General features: G+C 40.1%; 1 protein-coding gene across 9 annotated transcripts in view; it reads left to right on the top strand.

Moving 5' to 3' along the window:
• The window catches only part of fmnl2a (formin-like 2a), a 91544-nt gene that overhangs the window by 34560 nt on the left and 30666 nt on the right, over nucleotides 1–26318 (top strand). For all 9 annotated transcript variants that reach the window (XM_041806672.1, XM_041806666.1, XM_041806667.1 and 6 more), the window contains exons 3-6: nucleotides 4685–4765; nucleotides 13059–13135; nucleotides 19236–19319; nucleotides 22312–22467. In XM_041806672.1, coding sequence (XP_041662606.1) covers nucleotides 4685–4765; nucleotides 13059–13135; nucleotides 19236–19319; nucleotides 22312–22467 — 398 coding nt within the window. The remainder of the gene's footprint in view (nucleotides 1–4684; nucleotides 4766–13058; nucleotides 13136–19235; nucleotides 19320–22311; nucleotides 22468–26318) is intronic.

Below are 26318 nucleotides of genomic sequence, written 5' to 3'. Positions count from 1 at the left end.
ATGAATTCTGAATTGTGCTTTCCTGTGAGTATGCTGATGGTAAAGACTTCCCCGAACAGTATGAGGTTGCATCTCAGAATTATCACCTTGGAATTAGTTCGGCTAAGGTTGTAAACCACCTCTTGTCTCATCTTGAGAGATGGGACAAAATATCGACATGGCGGTATATTGTCAGCCTGCCCTATCCACCCATCCAGCCTATCTGGGGTCAGGTCAGGGTGATAGCAAGCTCAGCAAGTCAACCCAGACATCCTTCTCCCCAACAACACTTCCCAACTACTTTTTTTTTTTGGGAACCCGAGGCGTTCCCAGACCAGACAGGATATGTAATCCCTCCCAGTGCATTCTGGGTCTTCCCTGGGGTCTCCTCCCAGCCAGACGTGCCTGGAAGACCTCCACAGGGAAGCGACCACTCCTCACCCTTTCTCTAAGATGGAGGAAACTCCTTATAGAAGCAAAAGAAAAAAGAATCAAAAATGGAAAAAATTGGCAAGAATGGGCACAAAAAGTGGTAAAAGCGAATTACAAAGTGACTGAAATGGCTGTTAAGTGCAAAGAATTGAGGGAAATTTAGTGGACTGGGACGAAAAATTGATATAAATGGGTAAAAATGGGATAACTGTGGTAAAAATGGGCAAAAAGGGGTGTAAAAAGTGGTTAATAGTGGAAATAATGAGGTAAAAACAGGTAGAAAACAGTGGTGGAAAGGGTATAAAACTGACACAAATGGGTTATAAGTGGCAAAATTAGTGTTAAAAAGTGATGAAAAAGGGTTAGAATTTGATAAAAATGGTGTAAAGGGGCAACAAGGTAATTTAAAAAGTATTATTAGTTTTTTTAAAGCATCTGGAGACCCCCTCTCAGTGTCTCGCGACCCCCAATGGGGTCCTGACCCTAAGGATGAGAACCACTGCTCTACCTATCCCCGCCGAGAATCGCAGCCTTATGTGGGGGTGGGGGTGGTTTGCATGGCCCTCTGAATCAGGGAGCTGTGTTGTTGGGGGCATTAGCTAACGGTAGGGTCTCCCAAGACAAACATTTCAGATGCCAATTATTATTTATATTATAATTTATATTATCATTATAATAATTGCAATGTAATTCATAAATGAGTGCAGAATCGCTGTTTCGCATAATCATACATAACCACCTAGCTTACATCAGTGGTTCTCAACTGATCCAGCCATAGGTCCCACCACCTGCTGTAATGTGGAGTAGGGACCCAAATTTCTGATTTTTATTAAATCACTTCAACAAAAATGTGGAAATTTGGACCTCGGAAGGAACATAACAAAAGGCTGAACAGAGATTGGCTAACATTTTGGGAGGACAGGCATGCAAACATCTCGTTACACTATATTTTACCATTATGACACATTTTGGTTGTTTTTGTGAAAGATGAGAAGACATTTACAAATATCATATGGTAACTAATTTTCTTGAAAATATTTCCATTCAAGACAACAGGATAAATAAGTGAAAATCTAAAAAAACAACAACCTGAATTTATTTATTTCCTGCAAAATAAAGTACATAGATGTCTGCCTAGGGATGCAATATCAGAGATATTTTGCCCTTTTTTTTCCTGAAACCAGTTCGTGACCCACTTTTGGGTCCCGACCCGCCGGTTGAAAACCACTGGCTTACGTTATGCTATATTATGTTGTGGTGTGTTGTGCTAAGGGCTGCCAACACACCACATGCATTCATTGCAGTCTTTTCCTTCTATAACAAGTGTCTTTTTTGTGGCTAGGTTCATGCCACAGTCTTCTATCCACTCAAAATGTTTTATTTTCTTTTCAGAATAAAAGCATGGCTGGATCTAAATAGAAAGTCACCTCTGTGTTAGAATAACGGTCCAGTCTCTTATATTAAACACCGCAAAGATGTAGAAAAATCTACTGACTCATGAAGCCATAGAGCTGAGCCTTATTATCAGGATTTACACCTCTCCTTGAGCTGATTATTGCATGTTCTAAAGTGCACTATAAGTGATTCACATGATGCACAAATCAGAAGCTAACAGGCAGACACGTGTAGTTATGGATGTGCTTCTGAGGTGATTGCACACTGTGGTATGCATTGAAAATCAAAAATGTATGACGTCAAAGATCTGAAGGTAGACCTTCCCCTTAAGGCCAGCCAGCTGTGCTAGCAAACTGCTAAAGTCAAGACCACTTTCCCCTCATCATATGAAGAGCATATTTCCTCACTGACATGCTCCTGATGCTTATAATCTCTCTGCAATATCGTGTAGCAGATCACTAAACAGAACCACTCATGCTGCCATGGTGTGACTCTCAGCCTGATCCAAATACTGTTTCCCGCTCAGCGCACTGATCCAAATCCAGCACTAATCTCTTGTATTTATATTTAGAGCCAACGGTGAGGGATTTGACCTAAAACCTGTTCCTGGCTGAACTTAAGACACGTAGGCACATAGCCATACACGTTTAGTCACAATCCTGAGGCAGGTAATGCTTTAGAACATATTAAAACGAAACAATAATAGCAAGATCGTTTTTAACCCCCCGCAGGCTTAACAGATTAGACGGTGACAGCCTCAGCCGAGTGTCATCAAACTGTGACCAAGTGTGAGAAGAGTCTAGCACAGTGGTACTCAACGCCTGGCTCTTTGGTGATGATTTGTGGCTCTTAATTTGAAATATTATTCCCCAGAAAACCTTAAAAAGGAAACTTAAGAAAGAAATTATCCATTGCAAGTCACATTAATCAGTTTGTTCCCCACGCTTGTACAGTAGTTTTTAATGGTCAAACTTACTTAAACTTACTTACTGTAGCCACTTTTCAACCATTTTTGCCCTTTTTCATCAGTTTATGCCACTTTTACCTGCTTCTTTGTGATTTGTTGCCCATTTAAGCTGCCTCTTGCCATTAAATGCCTCAATTTCCCCCCATTTTCCCACCTTTTTACAACTTTTTGCCTATTTTTTGCACTTTTCACTCATTCATTGCTACTTTTTGACCACCTGTCACTGAATTTTTTTGTGACTTTTCACCCATTTTTGCCACTTTTCACCCAGATTTGTCAACTGTATGCCTATTCCCCCTGTTTTTTGGCCCTTTCTGCCGCTTTTATCCATTTTTGCCACTTTTCACCCAGATTTGTCAACTGTATGCCTATATTTCCCCTGTTTTTTGGCCCTTTTTGCCACTTTTATCCATTTTTGCCACTTTTCACCACTTAGATTGTGGCTGTTGCAAAGGCATTTTTCAATGATTTGGTGCTTTAGTTGAGCAGGGTTGAGTAACACTGGTCTAGCACCTATCTGCTGTTATTTACACAAGTATTGAGACAGAGTTACAGATAAGCTTTGACTGTGCAGTGTAGAAGCATCGGATTGAAGTTTCAGTCCCCCATTGCTAGTGTTAAACATAGCAGTCCTCGTAAGAAAAACATAAGGGATCTCTTCAGGAAGTTCATCCTAATTCAGATATGCAAAAAATGTTTTTGTAGCACATGATGTTTCATACAAACACTTTTTTATAAAGCAGACTCTTACTGCAGGAATTGTTGCTTCCTTTGTCACACCTCCTGAAGTAAGACATAATCTGGAGGAGTGACTCATGTTCACTCAAAGCCTGGTCAGTTTCAGTCTCAAGGTTTTACTATCAACAACGGTTTAATACACACTGGAGATGTGTGCAGATAAGTGCTGAACGATTTGCAAAAATAATCTAATTGCGATTTTATTCCCCAGTATTGAGATTTGATGTGCCATTATTATTAGGTTCCTCATCTTTTGAGTTGTTCCACAAATTCAAGCAATAAATCTTTCTATATTGCAACCTACATTTAGTCAGGAACACTCTCAGAATAAATTTAACCATTTTATTGCAAAATGGATCTACTGCAATTTTACTTGGCGGAGAAAGCTCTGCTTTAGAGATGCTACCTGGGTTAGCAGCATGCTTACTTTCCAGGAAGTGCTTAGCTATAAACCCCAATATGGATAGATGCAGTTATGACAATGTGCGCTGAAAACAATGAAATTATTCAGAAGCATTAAATGCATTGTAGCATGAATCTGAATAGGAGGGAGCTACAAGCTTTTAAGTTATAAAGGAGGCGGCTGGGGTGGAGGAGGTGAAGCTTTGACAGCAGGGTTAGGGATGCAAGCAGGAATTATTGAGAAGTGCGTCATCTTTAAATGCATCTTTAAATACATCTAATTGCAATTATTGTTGTTGAATGGGAATTGTTTTTATGCCACTTGTTTTAATTATGAAAAACATGCATAAAACACAAAAAGGCAATGTTTGTAAACTTTTTAAATATTAGATACTTGAATCTTCGCAAAATGTGTATGAAAATCTCTGCTACTGCAAAAAATGAATGTATTAATCTTGTATTTTGACATATTTCAAATCAAAGCAATATTGCAACATCTGCGATTTGTAAATTGCAGCATGCAATATTGCAATTAATCTCATTTGCGATTAATTGCCCAGCCCTAGTGCAGACTTGAAACAGAGAATCAAAGTGATGTGTCGTCATATTGAATGAAAGAGACTGACTTATCAACTGTCTGTAATTGAAGAAAAATTCATATTTCCTTGTGTTGCTAGTGCTGCATGGTTCAAATGTTGGATTTCCTGCAGTGTGTCTTCTTTTCCTTTTCCTTTGCCCATCTCACTCGCTTGTTTTCCTCTTTTTTGACAGGAGCGATTCCAAGTGAAAAACCCTCCGCACACATACCTCCAAAAGCTGAGGAGTTATCTCGACCCTGCAGTAACACGAAAGGTGAGCTCCCTCGCTAACACGCTATCCTGTCCCTCTACCCTGGCTCTTTCCCAGCCTGAGCTCTTCCTTCCCCTCTGACCCTCTATCTCTTGTCCAGGATATCCCCACTACAGCTGGGGGAAGATTGCACACAGAGCCTCTGGAGTAGACAGCTTGGGAAATTTAGTTGCAAAATAGTCAACAGGGTGATTCAGTGAGAAAGGAGACAGTTGTTTATCTAAAACGCCCAGGCCCGAGAAACCTCTGTCCAGCTGAAGCAAGACATTGCAGCTACACCAGTCCCTTGTGGTGGCTGACAGCCTGCCTTGACCTCTCTGTGAGGAAGAGCAGCAGAAAAAAGTAACAAAAACAATCACTCTCATTGAGTCAGATGAGCGAAAACGACTGAAAACAGTCAGGGAGAGGAATGTGGTTCGCCAGTTGTTGTACTGACATTGCATTGCAGCTTTGCAGAAGCTAACAGATAAAATTGGTCTTATATCATCCACGCTGCCAGCTCTGGCTGTTTCCCTGGCTGCAGAAGGGAGTACGAGGAGGGGGCTTCATGAAGCAAAGAATCAGTCAGCTCTCAGGCTTTGCCAAAATAAAGTCTTTTAGGCTTGGATGAGCAAGAGCTGTGGGGAGGAGGGAGCTGGGTGCCCGGTCTCTGTGATAACCAAATTAACCAACAGACTCTGCCAGAATAACAACAAATTGCTGAATTATTCAATTTGCAGCCGCTGGAGTTAAAATTTTACATCACAATAAGCCAGCTAGAGCAGCATAAACAGAGCTCTGACTATTGCAAAAAGAGAGGCAAATAAACCCCTACAAATCCCTGCACATAAACACATAGTTGTTAAATCACATTTCTCCTGCTCAATTTGATATAAAGTGCAAAAATGTGTTTCACAGTAGACTTTTTGAGTGCAAGATGGTTTAGCCGTGCATTATTAATGTTCAGAAGAGTGATCCCCAAATGATGTTACCTCAGTCAGGAATGCTGCAGCATTGCCAACAGTAGGTGGAGAGACTGAGGAGTAGTTTTACCTGTTCTAAGCTTGCCTCATATTGTCCTCATGTTTTGTTCAACATCTGAACCAAATGTGAAAGCAGAATAATGTATAAAAGGGGGATAATTCTCACTTACAAGTTTACTAAAACTCCTGAGTGCACAGTTGCTTTTAAAAAGTAAAATATGATTTTGCCTTCACAACCTTCAACTGGGTTTTTTAATAAAATGCAACAGCACGTTATGGATTTACTGCGGTGTCATTCTCTTACCGTGTGCTACTGATTGGCATGTGTGAGTGTAAACTGAACATCAACAAAAACCCAGATCTCCTTTTTGCCTCATTCGTTTTTTAAAATTGCTTTTTTATGCAGTAGGTGCTTTAAAATTTGGTGAGGTATAGTTCTTCCTTGAATATACTTAAGCAAAATTAAAGTCGCTCATTTTAGAAACTACCCAGTAACTACAAGAGCACTTAAAAGAAATTCAAATACCGTAACATGAGGAAGTGCAAGTATCTACTTTACAGGCCTTTGGTTGTTAAATCAAGTGTAACCGGCTCAGTAATTCAAAAGTATCAGATGGATCTGACCTGTTAGTCGTGAAAGCTAAAGCTGTGCACTTTCTATCCAGTAGTGAGCTACATGTAGCAAATGAGTACAGTGAGCCTAATGTTGCTATTTGTAGTAGCTAAAATGCAAAAAACTGCGTTGTCCAGACTGGCCTCAGAGGCAGCAGAAATCACAGACAGGCTCCATGTTAAAATGGCAACTTTACACTCAAAACAAACAAATACACTGCCTGATCAAAAAAAGATTTGGTCCAGATAGTTGTTGTCTTGATTTTTAGGCTGTGGTTGAATTTTTCTTACTTGTCCGTATTGGTTTAAATTAGATTCTGAGTTTTGAAAAATGATGGCAGTGGCTGCTGCCGGCATTATGTAGCTGTGTCAGGAGGCGTCTGATCCACGTCTTTGTCCTGTTAGTAGTCTGATTTACTGTCAGTGTTTGATAGTGTTTTCAGAATGGCGGTCGCCACAGATTGGACTCAAAAGACCCATTCAGCAACTAAACGGCTAACGTCACTCTGGCTTTGGCCAGTATTTTCTACAGTCTATGCAGGTGAATAAAAGTCGCAGTTTGATATGGTTTGATGAAAGTAGCAATTTGGTAAACTTCAGCATCAGTTATTGACACTTACAGTTATAGCAGTACTCAGAAAACTTAACATGTTAGTGCACTGGGAACATAATTTTTCATACTGGAGTTCATCTGATAGGCCAGGGGGAATTTTCAGGAAAGACAGGACTGCAAGCTCCTGGTCTCTGAGACGACTATACCGCAACATCGGATGCTTAATGTCATGCCTGAGAGATGAATCACACAAGAGATCTGATAAAGACAGGAAACAGGAATACATTGATGCATGTAGAAGACAAAACACTCCTTAGGTTAATGCAGAACAGTCTAGAGCAGTGATAGTGTCAAGGACAGAGACGCAGGCTGGGGACGGCATGATTGGCCATGGAAATATAAAAGATAGAATAAATATAGAAGAGATGCGTGGTTTCATTCTCTGTGATATTATTACCCCCAAAATTTAACTATTTCTAATGAACTAACGAACAAAGAAATTATTTTTATGCTTCATATCAGGCAATTGGCTGAACAGTCATTTCCTGAATTGCTTTCACTTCCTGTTTCTTGTCTTCATCTAAATTTAAAACACATAAGGACAGAGGAATGAGTAAATTCAGAAGGTTTACAGCCAGGGAGGGAAAGAGGTACAGTGAATAATGGAGAGAGGGTACTGTGGAAGAAAGAGATGGACAGAGAGCAAAAGAGAGACAAAAAAGAAGCAGAAGAGAGCCGAGAAGAGAAGAGAGAGTTATGGGCTTCTTTCTACATTCCTGCTCCATCCCCCTTTTCTTCAAACTCAAAACAATTGCCACTTTGTGCGACTGTGAGAGAGCTGGAGGTCATTGCCTCTGCTTTCCATAGGCAGGCTCCGGTGCATTCCTCTGGGCAGCTCCCAGCCAATCGGCAGCCAAGGAGGAAGAGCTGCAGTCCAACAAGTCCCTAAGAATTTATCAGCCATTGATTTTTTTCCAGGATGACCCCTTCTGAGCTCACACTCCCCAAGATCTCTCCTTTCCCTCCCTCCTCACTTTCTGTGCTCATTTTCTACTTTTACTTTCCCCCTTTGTCCGTCTCCTCCTCCTCTTCTCCCTTTTCCCCCAAGCCGTCCCTACCCTCTCCCCCCACTGTCAGCTCCTCTCTTCCTGCGCTTTCTGTAATGCAGCTGGTAGTACTTAAAGTGTGGAGTGTCGGGTGTTTGGTGGGAGAAGAAGAAGAAGAAGAAGAAGTAGGGGGGTGGGGTGCCTCAGGGAGCCTGCGCAGTACCCCTAAATATGCTCCGCTCTCCACACAAACACACAAAGAGCTCCTCCCTAATAAAAACACTCTGTTTCTCATCTCCTCATGTGCCAAACACGCCGCCCAGGCCCAGAGACACAGACTAGAGAGAAGGAGAGAAGGACAAGTTATGGGAACAGCTCTCTTCTGTGGAAGTTAATAATAGGTTAACGCAGGCCTGAGCTCTGTTTCCTCCCTGATACCAACACATCATGGAAAGTGTCCAGGTCCTCTTCTCTTCTCTTCTCTTCTCTTCTCTTCTCTTCTCTTCTCTTCTCTTCTCTTCTCTTCTCTTCTCTTCTCTTCTCTTCTCTTCTCTTCTCTTCTCTTCTCTTCTCTTCTCTTCTCTTCTCTTCTCTTCTCTTCTCTTCTCTTCTCTTCTCTTCTCTTCTCTTCTCTCCTCTCCTCTCCTCTCCTCTCCTCTCCTCTCCTCTCCTCTCCTCTCCTCTCCTCTCCTCTCATCTCCTAGCCTTCTAAAGTTATTTGAACATTTCAGTACAGTTGACTGCCGACTAGTCCAGATGTACCCTGCCTGTGGCTCAGTGGCAGCTGGGAAAGGTACACTGAGACACTAACTAGGCTAAGCAGTGTAGATAATGGATGGATTTCATGTATATGTTCCTTTAAGGCAGAGGTGTCAAACTCAAGGCCCAGGGGCCAAATCCGGCCCGTTGTATGGGTATACCCGGCCCGCAAGATCGTATCATATTTTTGATACAGGCTAAGTGGCCCACTGAGGTCTGCAGATTTCCTCCAGTACAAAAATGTAAACATAACCTAGATGATTTAAAAAATCCTCAAGTCACAGAAAAAAGGCTAAAATTAATTACATAAAAAGTCAGGATATGGTAAAGAAATTTTGTATTCATTTAATTTTATTCAATCTTGCAGCTCACAGTAATAACTGAAACTCATTATTTTCATATAAGTTCTCATATTCTGCCTTTTCAAATTTATAGATTTGACCTATGAATTTTTTTTACCTTTAAGGTCTCAATTTTAAATTTTAAGTCATATTATAAATTTTTTGACTCATTTTTTTTTTATGTCATTATTTGACCTTTTCAACTCCTAACTTTGACTTTTAATCCCATATTTTGACCTTTGAGCCTCACAATTTAAAATTTCATCTCATATTTTGACCTATAAATCGTAATTCTGACTTTCTTTTTCATATATTTGTTTTTTAAAACATTGTTTTGACACTTAATTTTGTGTTTTGACCTTTTGAACTAATAAGTTTGACTTTTTATCTCTGGTTTGAGCCTTTAAACGTATCTTTTTGACTTCTTTTAATCTCAAAATCATTTTTCATCAGTGCTAATTTTCCCCCCATAATTCATTTCTGTTGAAAATAGGGTTGACAGTTTATGGTTAAATGTTGACCCTGTCAGGCCCTCAGGTTTGACCAAAATTCAGAACCCGGCCCCTGCTGTGTTTGAGTTTGACACCCCTGCTCTAAGGGCTTGATGAGGGATAGACTTCTGAGAAGCTGGCCCAGGAACCAATGAGGTGGCATGGGTGGGGTGACTGAGGCATGAGCAGGAGACCTGTGAGGATCTGGGCTAGATGCTGATTAACTAATGGGGCTCTTCCACTATGGCTTTTGGCCGAGCCAAACCAAACCGTGCTGATTTGCATTTCCGTCACCGCGCCGTGCTCAAATGGCCCTGCAGGGTCAAAGCAGGCTGGCCCCCCCCCACTCCAAGCGCGCTGCACTGACGTCGAAGCGCTTCGCGGGGGCTGATTTGCTGCTACTGATAACCCCTCCATGATAAATTCTCCCCCCGTGGGGAGACGGGGGAGAAACATTTTATCCCTGCCTTTGCTCTAACTGTCCATAACTCTGTTATAGCAGGGTCAGCGTTCTCTGTATGACTTAAATATTTATAACACAAGACCAATACTTGATATTTTTGTGCTCATACTACGGTCCGACACGGCTTCTCATTCTGACAAGAATCAGGAAGGACCAGGAATGCACCTTTTTCTGCACCTACTAATAACACAAGTTTGAGCTTTTCCCCCTCTTATATACAAATAAATTCTAGACTTTAAAAAAATAAAATGCAGGAGATGTTAGTAACATGTCTGTCTTTAATTCATTAACTGGCACTAGTAAATAATGTCGTTCTCACTACCCAATCCAAAAATATGAATGTGTTCATTTTCTGCTCTTTATAGACCCACAAATCAATAATAAGGAGACTGTTCTTTAACATACGCAGAAAAATTCTCTCCTTGGATAATAAGCGTGAACTATTGTTGGTTTACTAATCGCGGACAGAGAGAGAGGGGAAAAGAGAGACAGGGAGAGAGATTTTATTATGTTAGATTTCATGTCTCTAACTCTGTAAACTTTGCTGCTGCCTGTCTTGGCCAGGACACTCTTGTAAATGAGATTATTGATCTCAATAAGGTTTTCCTGGTTAAAGGTTTTTGAAACAAATTTCAGGTTAAAGAAATGTTGCACCTTCTGCAATTTGAAAATTGCAGCAGGCAATGTTGGGATTAAATCAAATTTTTGATGAATTGTCCAGCCCTAGTGTTGGTTTAAATGAATTTGTAAATATATACATATCTGATATCAGCAAAAATTTGATATTGTGCATTTTTATTTCTCAGTCATTTATCAACATTATAGGAAGCAGATTTGGTCATTCTGGTGTTTCCCCTTCGGGGGAAAAAAATAGTGTTGAACGAATTCCGGAAATAATCTAACTGCGATTTTTTTCCCCTCAATGTTGCGATTTAATATGCAATTATTTTTAGGTTCCTTATCTTATATATTTTTCAATAAATACAAGCAATAAATCATTCTATATTGTAACCGACACAATATTAGATCAAATATATGAGGGCAAAAAAACAAAAAAAACAAACAAACAAAAAAACAAATATCTAATGCAGTTTTTTTGGGCTCGGATTGCAATTTTGATATCAACTGAAAGGATTTTCATTTTACATCATCTTGTTTTAAATAACAAAAGCATACACTAGCATTCAAAAGTTTAGGATCATTTCTTTGTTTTCCAAAGAAAAACATTTTCATGCAGTTCACAAACAATTCTCAGCAGCTGTCAGTCCTCTGCATCGATCTCCTGCTAATCCCAGTTAATCATGCTGCACAGCTAAAAACCATTTTACTAATGAGGGGGCGAAAAGACTGGACACTGGATGACCAGAAGAAGGAGTTGTGCATGAATGAGTCCAAGTATGAGGTCTTTGGATCAAACAGAACATTTGTGAGATGCAGAACAAATAAGAAGATGCAAGAACAGAGCTTGGAACCATCAGTTAGAGAGGTGGAGGCAGCGTGACGGTCAGGGGGGCTTTGGAGGTAGAATAGGAGGTTTGTAAAGACTGGAAGGACAGCTATCACAAGATTTTGCAATGCCATGCCAATTTCATCCTACAACAGGATAATGACCCAAAACACACCTCCAAAATGTTTATGAAACATTTAAAGAATAATCAGTCAGGCAGAATTCTGACTGTAATGGAGTGGCCAGCACAGTCTTCAGATCTGAACCCTATTGAGCTGTTGTGGGAGGAGCTTAACCGTACGGTACGAAGGAAGACTCCATCAAACCAATCCATCTTATGGGAGATTCTCCAGGAATCATGGGAGGAAACTCATCAGATTACCTTGAAGAACTGACAGCTAGAATGTCTAAAGTCTGCTGTAACTGCTGCAAACGGTGTTTTTTCTGTGAAGGTGAAGTTTAAAGAACATGTTTCATTAAAACCATTATTTCTAACTCTGACAATGTCAGCATGTCCTGTTCATTTGCTGTTTTCCTATTCAGACTAATTTCACCAGAGTTTCCATTGAAAACAGGAAAAATTCCAAATGATCCCAAAGTTTTGAGCAGTAAGGTACAGAAGTAAAGCAGAAATTAAACTAAAAGAAATAAAACTTGAACGTTTGCATAATGTGCATAAAATATCTGCTGCTGCAAAGAATATTAAACTGGTATTTTGACACATTTGAAGTTTAAGAAATATTGTAAAAAACTGTAAATTGCAACAGGACGTATTGTGATTTAATCTGATTTGCCTTTAATTGCCCAGCCCTAGAAAAAAGTAGGAAAAATCAATCAGAAATCTTTTCGTCTCTCTTTTGTTGACATGCTGTAAGTGGACAAGAATAGCATACTGAAAGCCGAATGTTTACTCCTCCTCCTCCTCTGATGCAACGCTGCCTCTTCCTCTCATCAGGGATTCCCCCCCTCCTGTTTGATCAGCACCGGTCACTCACTCTGCTTTTGTTTGGTTGCTGCTGTTGTGTAACAGCCCAGAGGACCCTTTTAGGACCAAATCAAAGATGGACCGGCACATGTCCCCCCTGCTCTGTTGTTTCCAGTCTCATTCCTTCATGCCTGTCGGGCCACACTTCTGTTTTACAGCAGTAGCCACAGTAACATCTAAGAATGCGTGCGTTTGTGAACATGTGCGGCTGCGGTGTGTCCTTTTAGATGTTGAAAGGTAACTGGTGAGGTTAGTTAATATTATCCTGGTGCTATGAGGAAGGATTACTGCTGCATAAAGAACCAATGTGTGCAAAAAGGATAAGGGGAACTGTTCCATATTCACAGTTTCCAATGAGTCAGCTCTCCTTCTCTTTTAGCCTGCTGAATGGTTTCTGGCAAGTAAAAAGGCTTAGTAAACAATCTTATGAGAACATTTTATTTTGTAATCAGAACACGGCTAGCCTGCTTTCACATTTAAATGTCACTGCGGTTTGTATTGGTGTCCCTCTGTCTGACCTTTCCTGCAGAAAAAAGTTCTTTCCAGCCAAAACATCCCCGCACTACCACTTGATGATTTACAGATCAAGTGGCACGATGAAATATTAACTCCCCCTCTTCTTTTTTCCCCTCCTCAGAAATTCAGACGGAGAGTTCAGGAGTCCACCCAAGTCCTGAGAGAACTGGAAATTTCGTTACGGACCAATCACATCGGGTGAGTCGGTGGAGGATTGTGTGTGAGGCTTGAACGTCCTGGACCTGCTTGTATTACACTCAAAGGGGGGAAAAGTCTGGCATTCCAGACACCCGGAGACTCAGACATCGACACTAACCACCTCCACTACCACCATCCCCCATTCATCTCAGTGCTGTGGCCTAATATTACCCAGAAAGCCATGTGGCGACGCAGAAAAGATGAATCCATTGATTGTTTCAGGCGGCTGACACATGAACTACCTCTGTGAGGAAAACACATTTTTCCTGCTGTTAATCCTGTTGCATCAGCCTGTCCTCATGAAGAGAGATTATTGTACATGTTACTAAAGAGATCAGGATTTCACAACAGATAAAAGTAGCGAGGGATTCATGGGTAATTCCAAGTATTCAGCAAGCCCGTACCTGTGGCAGCTGATACTGATTCAGTTTGTACAGTCATCCTGGAGCAAAGATCAATATCTGAGCGCAGCGTGCCGTCTCAATGTTTTGTCCTAGTCTAGATCAGAGGGAGTGTCGCGGTGATTAGAGACCCTGATAGTTAGAGACTGTGATGGATCACCCTGCATCACTAATGAGGCCTAATGCACGCTGGGATCTGTTGGATCCAGGGGCCTCATTTATCACAGCCATTTCTAAGTGAATGGAGATTCAGTACAAAGACTGATAAGAGAGGATTTTCATTTTTATTTGATCATCAAAAACTTGTTCATTTTCAACTTAATAAATGTGATTCATAGGTTTTTATTTACAAATGCTTTTATTCATAGTTGTTATGGTGCTGAAATACCGGTAAATAAACTCAGCTCAGTTTCAGTTCTTCACATTAAAAGTAACTCAGACTCTACAGTTATGTACAGAGGTGCACAGATGCATTGGTTTAACATTGGTATCAGCTAGGGATGGGTGCTTAATGGTTAAATTTGGATTTCTTTGTTGTCGGTTTGACTGCTGGTATGGTTGAACATAGGTATTATTCGGGATAAGAGCTTGTAGCAGTGATACTCAACGTGTGTGTGGCTCTTTTATGTCTTAATTTGAAATATTATTCCCCAAGAAAACCTTAAAAAGGAAAATTTTGACCCCAGAAATTATCTATTGCAGCTCACACTAATCAGTTTATTTCCCACACTTCTACAGTTGGCTTTAATTAACAACTTTTTTGCAATTTTTTGCTGCTTTTAATCCACATTTACTGCTTAAAGCCGATGTTTGTCACTTCTTTTTGCCACTTTATGCCTGGTTTTTGACTCTTTTATCCTGCTTTTAACTATTTGCAATTTTTTCTACATTTTTTCCACTTTTAAGCCATTTAATCTGCCTTTTAGCATTAAATGCCACTTTTATCCCAAATTTTTGCCACTCTTTGCTGTATTTTTGTCTAAAGTGGGCAAAAGAAAGCAAAAGTGGAAGAATAGTCACTTTCTTCCTATTTTTTGTCATCTTTTTGACCACTTTTTGACCACTTTACTTCTCACCCAAATTTTGCCGCTTCCTGATCTTTTTTGCCACTTTTTTGAATAATATTTGGGATTATTTTATGTTATTTATTTATTTATTATAAATAAATACTTTTCACACTTTTTGCAACTTTTCACTCATTTTAGCTACTCTTTGCCATTAAATACCCCTTTTTCATATGTTTTGGCCAATTTGCAACGTCTTTTTGACACTTTTCCCCATTTTTTTCCCCAGTTTTGCCTCTTTTCACCCATTTAAGCTGCCTTTTACCATTAAATGCCACTTTTATCCCAAATTTTTGCCACTCTTTGCTGTTTTTTTGTCTATTCTTCCACTTTTGCTGCCTTTTGCCCAGTTTAGTCACTTTCTTCTCATTTTTGTCATCTTTTTGAACTTTTTGCCACCTGTAACACATTTTTTTTCACTTCTCACCCAAATTTTGCCGCTTCTGGATCTTTTTTGCCACTTTTTTGAATGATATTTGAAATTATTTTAATGCTATTTATTCATTTATTAATACTTTCACACTTTTTGCCACTTTTCACTCATTTTAGCTACTCTTTTCCATTAAATACCTATTTTTTCATAATTTTTGGCCATTTTGCAACGTCCTTTTGACAACTTTTCCCAATTTTTCCCAATTTTTGCCACTCTTGACTGCTTTTGGTCCAATTTAGTCACTTTTCCCTTATTTTTTGTCACTTCTCACCCATTTTGCGCTACTTTCTGACCCTTTTCCACTTTTTAATCCCCATTTTTACCCCTTTTTACCCATTTTTGCTGCTTTTTGACCTTTTTTGCCACCTTTAACCTATTTTTTATTGCTATTTCAAGCTGTTTTTGCCACTTTTCACTTCTTCGATCGTGGCTCTTGCAAAGGTATTTTTCAACAATTTGTCTCTTTGGTTGAGCAGGGTTGAGTAACAATGCTCTAGAGCCACACGTTGAGTATCACTGTTTTAATAGGAGACCTAATGGGGATACTTGACTTTTGCAGCCAGCCTCAAGTGGACACTTGAGGAACTGCACCTTTCTGCACTTTGACTTTGGCTTCATTTTTTTAACATAGGTTTTTGCTTGCTAATGCAAAGGACAGTACGTCAGTTTCATTCATGAAGCCCGGCGTTTATAGAGTAGGCAAAAGCAAGAGGGTGGAGGAGTTTAAAAGGACGTAGAAGGTGAGCGGTCACAGGAGGCACTGAGACGTCAAGGACAGGATGAGGCAGCCATGAGGGTTGTGGTAGAGAGCATGCAGAGATAAACTGGTTATGCAACCATCACAAGACCTCCGATCTACACACATGCCATCATCATTTCATCTCTTAATCCTTCTAGTGTTTCTCTCTGCCTCCTTTATGTGACTTCCCTTTTTTTCCCGTCTTGCACTGACTGTAACCCAAATCATTTCATGTTTCTGACAACAGTCTTTCACACTCCTACGCTCCGATTACACTCTGCTCTCATTCTGCTCCTCACACCGAAATAAACTGCAACCACGGCCAGAGACGACGTCTGTCTGGCAAATCAGTAGAGGCATTGTTTACATGGATTAACTCTTTTTAGAGACCTTATGTTGGCAAACTAGATTACATGAGTAATCCATCTAATCTAGATTAGATGATGAAGCATTACCATAATAGCAGAGGCAGAGGAGTGGAGAGAGAGGAAGATGTCACCCGTTCAGTCAGTGAGTGATTACTGCTTCTTTTCAGAGGTGAAGCAGACAAACGTCTCCATCACGTAGCTGTGTATAAAAGGCAGATTGTCCCTGTACGAGCTGAGTGGATGATAACCCCAGCTCCCCCTCTGCCTGCCTACTCCTCATATGTTGCTCAGTGGTCAACAACATGTGGTGAATGGGAATATTGTTAAGTTAGTGTCCTGTGGTAATGATTACCATGTGGCCCAATGAAGCCACACCCCCTAAGACCTTTTAAAACACCCCAGGCCCCATCAGCCACCACTTTACTGGCCGCTCCTATTAGTTCTACTCACTCCCATGCAGTTACACCACAGGGGAGCCAATAAAGGAGCAGCTAGTGGAAATTTAAAACATCTTCATCGGTTCAGGACCACTCAGACAACATGCATTCATGTCATTATGTTTATGCCCTGCAAATTTCTCTAATCACTGAGCAATCAGGCCTGTTGAAGCAGTTGGGCCTCCATTAAAAAGACATGCCACCTTCATGGGTTGCCATGAAATAAACATGCTCTGTGATATTCAGCTCATAAATATGGAGGTAGCAGGTGCATTCCTGCAAGAAAACTGGCATCTCTGTGCAGAATAAAAGTGCTGTGAACGGGTGGCCCTCTTTAGAACGAAGGTGAGGATGAGTTTTTGATCGTTCTTAGGGCTTGTGTCTGCAGCAGAGTTACAACTGTGTGTGGTAGAGAAGGAGAGAACAGGCTCAGTAATGAGATTCTGTGTCTGAACGTGGATGCTGGTGCTTTGCAGACACGTACATATGTGATATGCTTGCTACTCTGAACCAGCAAGCTTTGACTCTGTTCAGAGGGTCATTATAAATGCTGTTTTAAAAAATGGGTGAATACCTGAACGCATATAAGGCCAGGTATAGTCAAAGCTTGATACCAGAGCAAAATGTTGCGTATTCTATAAATTACAAAAAAAAAGTCCAAAAAAGAGAAGCAATAAGAACTAAAAACATTAAGAGGCTTAAAATTGTAAAGGAAAAATAAATGTAAAGAATAAGTCTGAGGAAGGAAAACACTGAAACGATACAAGTATCATGAGAGTAAAAGCAAAAACCAGGAAGAACTGCTTAAACAAAAAGTCGAGACCATGGATATAGGAAATCAAAACAATAAGAGGAGTTAGGGATTCTAAAATACCAATAAGAAGAATAAAAGGTATTAAAACAAGCTAAAGATCAGAAGTGGTAATGAAATAATAGTAACAATAATAATATCAGTAAAATAGCAAAAGTAGCAGTAATGTAAATAATAATAATAGTGGAGATAAAAAGGTAGAATGATGAATAAAGGACTAAAAAGGAGTAGAAGACGTCATCTCATAAAAGCAAGTCTATAAATGAGTTTTAAGAAGCGATTTAAAAGCAGTGACTGTTTCTGCAAGCCTTACCTCCTCAGGTAGGTTGTTCCAAAGCCGAGGAGCCCTGATAGAAAAGGCCCTGTCACCTTTAGTTACAGGTCTCAACTTTGGAATGACCTGGAGACCCCCACCTGAGGATCTCAGGATGCGGGTTGGCTCATAGGGGTTAAAAGTTCTGTTACAAATATTGGAGCCAGACCCATTAGTGCTTTAAAAGTAACGAGTAAAATCTTAAAATCAATTCTAAAACTAACTGGAAGCCGATGTAAAGACGCTAAAATAGGGGTGGTGTGATGATGTCTGTTAAAACCAGTTAGAAGCCTAGCTGCTGCATTCTGGATGAGTTGGAGGCAGGAAAGAGATTTTTGGGTAATACCGGAAAGAAGCGAGTTGCAGTAATTTAGGTGGGAGAAAATGAGGGCGTGGATGACTTTATCCATGTCTGACTGGGAGAGGATGGGTTTCAGTTTGTCCGTCAGTGGAAAAGGCCAAAAAAGGCCAAATTTTGACATTTTGCTCTTTGTACTTCAGTTCTTGTACGTTTTAGAGGATGGTCATAATGTAATTTTTTTTTCGTCTAATCATGATACATATGTGTACCGATTTTTCATGGATTTAGATGTTACCCACGGCCCTATCTCACTTTTGGCGCCCCCCCAGAGGCAACTTGCAATTCCGCAAGTTTCTCCTGGGGACAATTTTGGGGAAAGCTTGAGTTTTGGGCACGTTAAGGCCCTCAAAACGAGCCAGGAAGTGCCGAGGTCGGTGCTTGGGCCCTAAAAATGTCACTTACAGTCGGTGCTTTTCTAGATTTTTTTTGTTGTAATGCTCATTTTTAGATGAGATTTAAAACTTTTTTTTAATGTTTATGACTGTTAAGCATGTCTGTCATGGTTCAGCAAAGTTAAAGCTCCTTGCCAAGGTTCTCCTCAGTAAAAACGTTCATGGGAAATAAACAAATGCTCTGCAGGTATGCCTGCTTCTAATCGCCTTGTTGGATTCTGATCCAGTGACAGCAATGGAAGCCAATGGAAAAAATGACATCTGAAATTGAGGGCCTCAGTTAATGTTTTGCTTTTGTGGATCACATAAATGCATCAGTGTGTAATTTAGACTGTTATCACCTGTTCAGCACTTTTCACACTGGGCTTAAACATTAGTTCCTGTTCACATTCACAAAATTTTGTTCAAATATTGTTACCGAAAAAGAAAAAACAGTAGGAGAATAAAAAGACAGATTTTTTTCAAACATGTTGAGTGCAATAAATAGATAATAAGTGAAGTTAACATAACAGACAGCAGTTTCCTTTAAGATCTTAAAAATTAATTGCATATTAAATTTTGGGATACATCCTAATTAGATTATTTTCCCAAATTGTTCAACCTTACATGCCAGCATTTTTTACCAGACTGTGATAAGTTTTCTTGTAGCTGAGATTATCTAAAGTGAAAAAGCTTTTGGTTAGAGCAGAGTAAACAGTTCAAACTTCATTTGTTCTACATTTGGTCACCGTATTCTGATATATTCTATTGAAATAAACGTTTTTTTTTCCTTTCTCCTCAGGTGGGTGAGAGAATTCTTGAATGAAGACAACAAAGGCCTGGACGTGCTGGTGGAGTATCTTTCTTTTGCACAGTATGCCGTCACGTAAGTCACCTCCAGCTCTTTCTCTCTGTTTCACTATAGTTTATATGCACAACTGACAAGCAGCACAATGCTGCTATTCTGCACAGCCACTGATGCATCTCCAACAGCTCCACCACCTCTGTGAGCCGCTAAGAAACACTGAGTCACTCAGGGCTCGATGCTGACACACTGGCACCGTGCATTCTACCAACCATAGGCTTCTATTCATAGATGTGATTATTAGTCAGTCACATGGTCGCTGCTTAGGGCCGGAGAGCCACATAGTTAAGTTTTAATTCACTCCCTACTCCACCATATGTTATTATGGTCTGTCCACATTATGAATGGTTAGCAGTAAAAGTGTGTTTACCCTCAGCAGCACAGCAGCAGCATTAAAAGCCATGGAAACGAGCAGAAAAACTCCCATAGATCATAGCAGGTATGCTGCAGCTACCGGCCTTTTCCAACGTTTCTTCCAAACACAACAGAACATGAGACCTTTTATACCGTCTGTGTCTAAAACCAGAATCTGAAAATGAATCACTGCTAGCACCTTTCACACATTTTCAGCTGGAAGCTCTCATACTTACCTGTCTGGATGATAAACAGGTTAAGAGTTGCTGACTCGGCCTAAAACATAATAAACGTAAAACAAAAAGTAAGGCAATTTGTATTTGGTACATTATTTCTTTGTTGTAACAATGCTTCTTGGTAATAAATCTTATACTGTTGGAAAGCCTGTTAATTACCCTTTTAAATGATGCCAGATTTGTAAGGATCATGTGTTTGTGGGATGAGCAGCAGAGCTGAGTATGTGGGTTGCACCCATTAAAATGTGCCAAATCTTCTCTGCCAATGCCAAACAGCTTATTTTGTTGTTGCTATTGACTCTTGTTTTGAGCTTCTGGTACCCCCACCTGTGAGCATGGGCCCTGCTACAGTGGTCAGTAGATGTCTGGATAGGGCCTGTCGGTTGGGCAACTTCAAGCTGGTGTTCTGCAAAACCAAGTTGCAGCATTGTTTGGAGTGAACCCTAGTACCATCTCCAAACTGAAGGCCAAGTTCCATCTAACCGGGAATGTCAGAGACAGGCCGCGAAGTGGGCGTCCCAAGAAGACAACACCCCAAGAATACTGTTTTCTCACCCTGTCAGCAAGAACTCAATCCTCCAAGATGACAACGCTCACCCCGACAGAGCAGGGTTTATCAGAGACTACCTCCAGAATTTGGGAGTAGAGAGGATGGAATGTCCTGCCAGCAGTCCTGACCTTTAACCCCATTGAACACTTGTGGGATCAGCTTGGGCGTGCTGTTCGTGCCAGAGTGACCAACACAACCACACTGGCTGACTTGCGACAAATGCTGGTTGAAGAATGGGATGCCATCCCACAGCAGTGTGTGACCAGGTTGGTGACCAGCATGAGGAGGCGGAGCCAGGCTGTTGTGGCTGTGTATGGTTCTTCCACACGCTACTGAGGCTCCTGTTTGTTAAATGAATGAATTGTTAAATTGTTAATATGTCTTGTTTCTTCAACCTTCAAACATCCAATCCACCAAACACCAAACAAGAGTCAATGGCAGAATCAGCTGTTTGGCATTGGCAGAGAAGATTTGGCACATTTTCATGGGTGCAACCCACATACTCAGCTCTGCTGCTCATCCCACAAACGCATGATCCTTACAAATGTGGCATCATTTAAAAGGGTAATTAACAGGCTTTCCAACGGTATAAGATTTATTACCAAGAAGCATTGTTACAACAAAGAAATAATGTACCAAACACAAATTGCCTCACTTTTTGTTTTAAGTTTAGTAGACTAAAATAGTTCAGGCTAAACTTTTCCTCCCAATGTGAAGGACAGAGACCCAGCCTTCGTAGCGACTGTAGCTAGCTCCTTTGTGCTGGGGGAATTTTCATGGTTATCACTATGGCAACATGCGTGCTCTCAGGCTGGTTAGCTGAGATTAGGTATGAGCTGCTTAAAACATATACCTCTAGGACCAACCTGGAAAAATGTAAAAATGTTGTTGTGGTCAAAATCCCAATATAATAGGCCTACATAAACTTGTTCTTGACAAAAGATCTATTTATAAACTATCCATTATTACTAGTCTGTTAGGGCCACTCTAGATATTACACTGATGTAAATTTTACAATTTTTAAAACTTGAAATTCTTTTTTAGTTTCTAATGTCAAAATTTAAGACTTTAATTTTCAGTTTTCCTCATAACTTTCCAACTTTTTTCTTTTGAAATTCTGTGTTTGCTTTCCTGTAAATGTAAGTCTTTATGATCTAAAAAATTCTGATTATTTTCCCCAATAATTCGACTCTTATGTAGGACTAAACAATTTGAGAAAATAATCTAACTGGGATTTTTTTACCCAATATTGTGATTTTAATACGTGATTATTTCTTAAGTTCCTCATCTCATGTATTGTCCTACAAAAACAAACAATAGTTAATTCTAAACTAGAACCAACACAACGTTAGATTAAACTAGAGCTGAACAATTTTGAAAAAATATCCAACTATGATGATTTTTAGGGAATGATAATTTTTATACAATTCTAATATTTAACAAAAAAACATAAAAATAATAAAGTTAGGATTTTTTGGTACTCTATTCTAGAAATGTGCCACAGGACTGATTGCATGAAATGTAATGCGTAACATCTCTTCTGCAAAGAAAAGTTTTAAACCAGTACTTTGACACAAATTTCACCTTCTGCGATTTAAAAATTGCAGCATGTTAAATTGCGATTTAATGCAATTTGCGATGAATTGCCCAGCCCTAGTTTATGCTCATCAATTCATGCATTCCCTCTTTTTTCATCTCCTTAATACGCTGTCTCACATTTTGTTTCTAATCAGGATTTTTTTTAAATGTATATACATTTAATTTTGATAATGTTAGAGACAGACAGAGTCCTGCGCCTCCCCTGGGGGGGCCGGGACTGCACGTTGGGAACCACTGCTTTAAATCATGTTGTTTTGTGTATATGATTCGGCAGGTTTGATGGAGACCTTGTGGAGAACAACCCTGAGGCTGCTATGGACAAGTCCAAACCCTGGAGTCGATCTATCGAAGACCTGCATGGAGGAAGCACTCTGCCTTCTCCTATCACGGGGAACGGCATCACACGTGCTGGGCGCCATTCCACGCTACGGTATGATACACACACTCATTGATGGTTTAGATGAGTCAGCATTACCATAAGAGTTTGTCTGATTCAGTACATTTTACAGCACTCTACTTCCCTTAAGGTTATTCCCCCATCAAAGTTCCAAGTGTTAAGCCAGGGCAGCGTGGTCTTATTATTTTTAGAAGTCACACATTTCATATGATGCCTTAACAGCCCCTTCATGTAGTCATGAGGTCGGTAAGACTTTAAATGGCTTAAGACACTGCAGACAAATACCTTTTGTCTTGAATCTGCATTGTGGAAATTCTTGTTTTTATGCATGATTATGATGAGGGATATTTCATGTGACATACACACACTTTTGAGAGGCAAATCCTTTACTATAGTTTTGTTTTCAGACAGTCTAGTTAAACTCCAAATCCAGTGTGCAGAGGATTTCATGGCAGCTAGTTCATAAGTTCATGCTGATATATGCTCTGAAGCACAAATCCTTCTCAGTTGTGTATTATGTCTCTAATCCTCCCAATTACAATGTTGTTTCTGCACAGCAGTCACCCTAGTTTTCCCCACTGTGGACTCATAAGAACATAAAAATGTCCCTTACATTTTATCCCATAACTAATTCTGCACTCCTCCCTCATGTTACCTCACCGAGTATGTGCTGCCTTCTGAAGTTTTGAGCTTGTACGGTGTGTCAAAAGGGTCAAAGTGTCTTCAGTAAGGCTGACTGTCTCTTCTCCTCTGTCCTGGTGTTCCTCCATAGTCATCTGCTCCTCTGTCTGCCAGTCCTCGACAGCAGGCAGGTCTCAGGTTCACTCAGCTGGCTCACGCCGAGCTTTTCCTGCATCCCTGCTACCCTCAGAGCACACGCATACATCCGAGCCCCCTCACCCGCCTCCCTGCTAGCGCTGCCCAGTTTATTTGTCCCGCTGTCTGTGTCGGGGATGTGAATTATTTGTACTGCCAGCCTCCCCTCCTGCGCCTGAGACTGAATTCTCCTTCCCTCAGTGCAAATGGGTTTTTTCTACACTCATTGTTCTCGCCTCTGTGCCTGTGTGCTGCTTGTGTGGCTTCCTAAATGCCATTCTGCGCTGAAGCTAGCCTAGTTTCTATGAGAGGCTTTTGCTAGAATATGCAGGAATAGATAACAGCAGGTAGTCACCAAAAATCTTCTGTATTTTGGATCCATCCTTTGTTTTCATGCTAAATAAGAGATGTCCCAATTTCTGTGAAGCATTTGGTCTTCAGGTGGTTTATAGTCTCTAAAACGTCCATTATACAGAACTTTTTCCCTTTATTTATTTATTTATTTTTTCTCTTGCTATGTTGGATCAGATCAGCTTAATGTGAAATTAAGTTTCTTTTCTGTCTTTTCAAACGGCCATCTTGAATGGCACACAGCACAGGGAACTGTCAGAAGGGCTCCAAAATAAGCCGGTATGTCTGCAGAGCCACGTAGAGTTTACTAGAAACACATAGCTGTGTTAGACTGGTATTTTATAGCTTGTAGTTATGGTTTTAGTAATTCATGTTGCCCAGTTGTCTAATCTAGGTTATACTTTGTGTGTTGCATTTTTTATGAAAAGATGTTTTTTTAAAAATAGGACATCAAATCCTGGACAGATCCAGATTCTTTCTTCTCAGCTCCACCTAAAAGAGAGGATGCCAGTTTTAAAAACTTAGCACAAAAAGTCAGGAAGTATTGTGTTTGGTATATTATTTCTTTACTGTCACAATGTTTCATGGCAATAGATCTTATACCCTTGAAAGTCCTGTTTATTTCCCTTTTAGATGGAGCCACAATTGTAAGGAGCATGCATTTGTGGGATGAGCAGCAGAGCTGAGCATGTATGGTGTAGCTCTGTAAGGTTCTTCCACAAGCTACTAAACACCTGTTTGTTAAATGGATAAATTGTTAAGTTGCTAGTGTGTCTCATTTCTTCAGACCTCAATCATTCAATCATTCAAACACCAAACAAGTGTCAATGGCAGAATCAGCTGTTTGGCATTGGCAGAGAAGATTTGGCACATTTTTCATGGGCACAACCCACATACTCAGCTCTGCTACTCATCCCACAAAAGCATGTTCCTTACAAATCTAGCACCAATTAAAAGAGAGATAAACAGGCTTTCCAGCAGTATAATGTAATATTTAATCCCAAGAAGCATTGTTACAGCAAAGAAATAATCTACAGAATACAATTTTTTTTAACTTTTTGTGCTAGATTAATACCTCTGCCACCAATGTTTTTATTAGCCATGCGGCTCAATGATATTTCATTGAATTTACCCAATAAAGCACTGATCATCAGCTAGAGGCCACATCACACCAGACCCCCAGAAGATGACTATACTCAGAAAATTTGAGGAAAATGCCTTAATGCCTATTGTATCATATTTGATACACATGTTTATGAGACTTCTATCTAATCAACATGATCCCTGAATTACTTAAAAACATTTTAAATACAATCTGATAAATGATAAAAATGCCTTCCAGTGGAGTGGATTATCAGTTGTTTATATGTCTAATGCATCGAATGTGACACAAAAAAAGAATATGCAAAATTTTATGGCAATTTTTCTTTTTTAGATTTTGGTAGAAGGTTAAATAAACATGTCAGAGAAAAATAGATTTTTCTGGCCATTATTTGAGTTATCAGGCATCAAAGGGTTAACAGTGGCTTTTAATGTTCAAAAATCCCTACAGCTATTAAAGGAACCCCAAAATGAACTGGGATTAAAACTTTGCTTCTTTGAACAGTTTGACAAAAATCCACCTGTCAGCCATTATTAACACATAACATGCATTATTAACACACACTCACCAGTCCAGTTTTGATTAGAACTGCTGGTTACAGTATCAACCAACCAATTTCTCTGCTTAAAATCCTGCTTACTGCATTTTTTTTTTACCAATCAGGATTACACATACTTGACTCAAACCCAGTGATAAACATCATGACAGCCCTAGAAATATGTAGCTAAAATATCTAAATCACCCCTTAGTGGCTTGCTGCAGTATAGGCAATAGGGACTGAGTTTACTGCTAATATCTAAAAATAAGGTACTTTTCAACAGAAATCAAAACATCTATACACTGCGTTCCATATGATTATGCAAATTGGATTTTAGTGAAAAGGATCTCTGCTGCTGAAAAGCCTCAAGTAGTGCAATGCCTTGGACAAGGAATGAAAACATGAGACATTTCAGGAAAACTTATGCGTGATCATCATACTGTGAAGAAATTTGTGGCTGATTCAGAGCACAGACAGGTTCGTGCAGATAAAGGCATAATGAGGAAGGTTTCTGACAGACAAATTCATGGGATTAAGAGAGCAGCTGCTAAAATGCCATTACAAAGCAGCAAACAGGTATTTGAAGCTGCTGGTGCCTCTGGAGTCCCACCAACCTCAAGGTGTGGAATCCTCCAGAGGCTTGCAGTCGTGTATAAACCTACTATTCAGCCCCCCCTAACCAATGCTCACAAGCAGAAACAGTTGCAGTGGGCCCAGAAATACATGTAGACTCATTTTCAAACAGTCTTGTTGACTGAGGAGTGCCGTGCAACCCTGGATGGTCCAGATGGAGGAGTAGTGGATGGTTGGTGGATGGCCACCATTTCCCGACAAGGCTACGACGTCAGCAAGGAGGGGGTGGAGTCATGTTTTGGAGAGAGCTGGTAGACCCCTTTATGGTCCCTGAAGGTGTGAAAATGGGAGTTTCTGACTGACCACTTTCTTCCATGGTACAAAAAGAAGAGCCATGCCTTCTGTAGCAAAATAATCTTCATGCATGACAATGCACCATCTCATGCTATAAAGAATCCCTCTGTGTCATTGGCTGCTATGGGCATAAAAGGAGAGAAACTCATG

The sequence above is a fragment of the Cheilinus undulatus genome, linkage group 15 (genome assembly GCF_018320785.1).
Source record: "Cheilinus undulatus linkage group 15, ASM1832078v1, whole genome shotgun sequence".
Classification (NCBI taxonomy): domain Eukaryota; kingdom Metazoa; phylum Chordata; class Actinopteri; order Labriformes; family Labridae; genus Cheilinus; species Cheilinus undulatus.
Note: the sequence above shows the minus strand (reverse complement) of the source record. Positions and strands in the feature narration are given on the sequence as shown.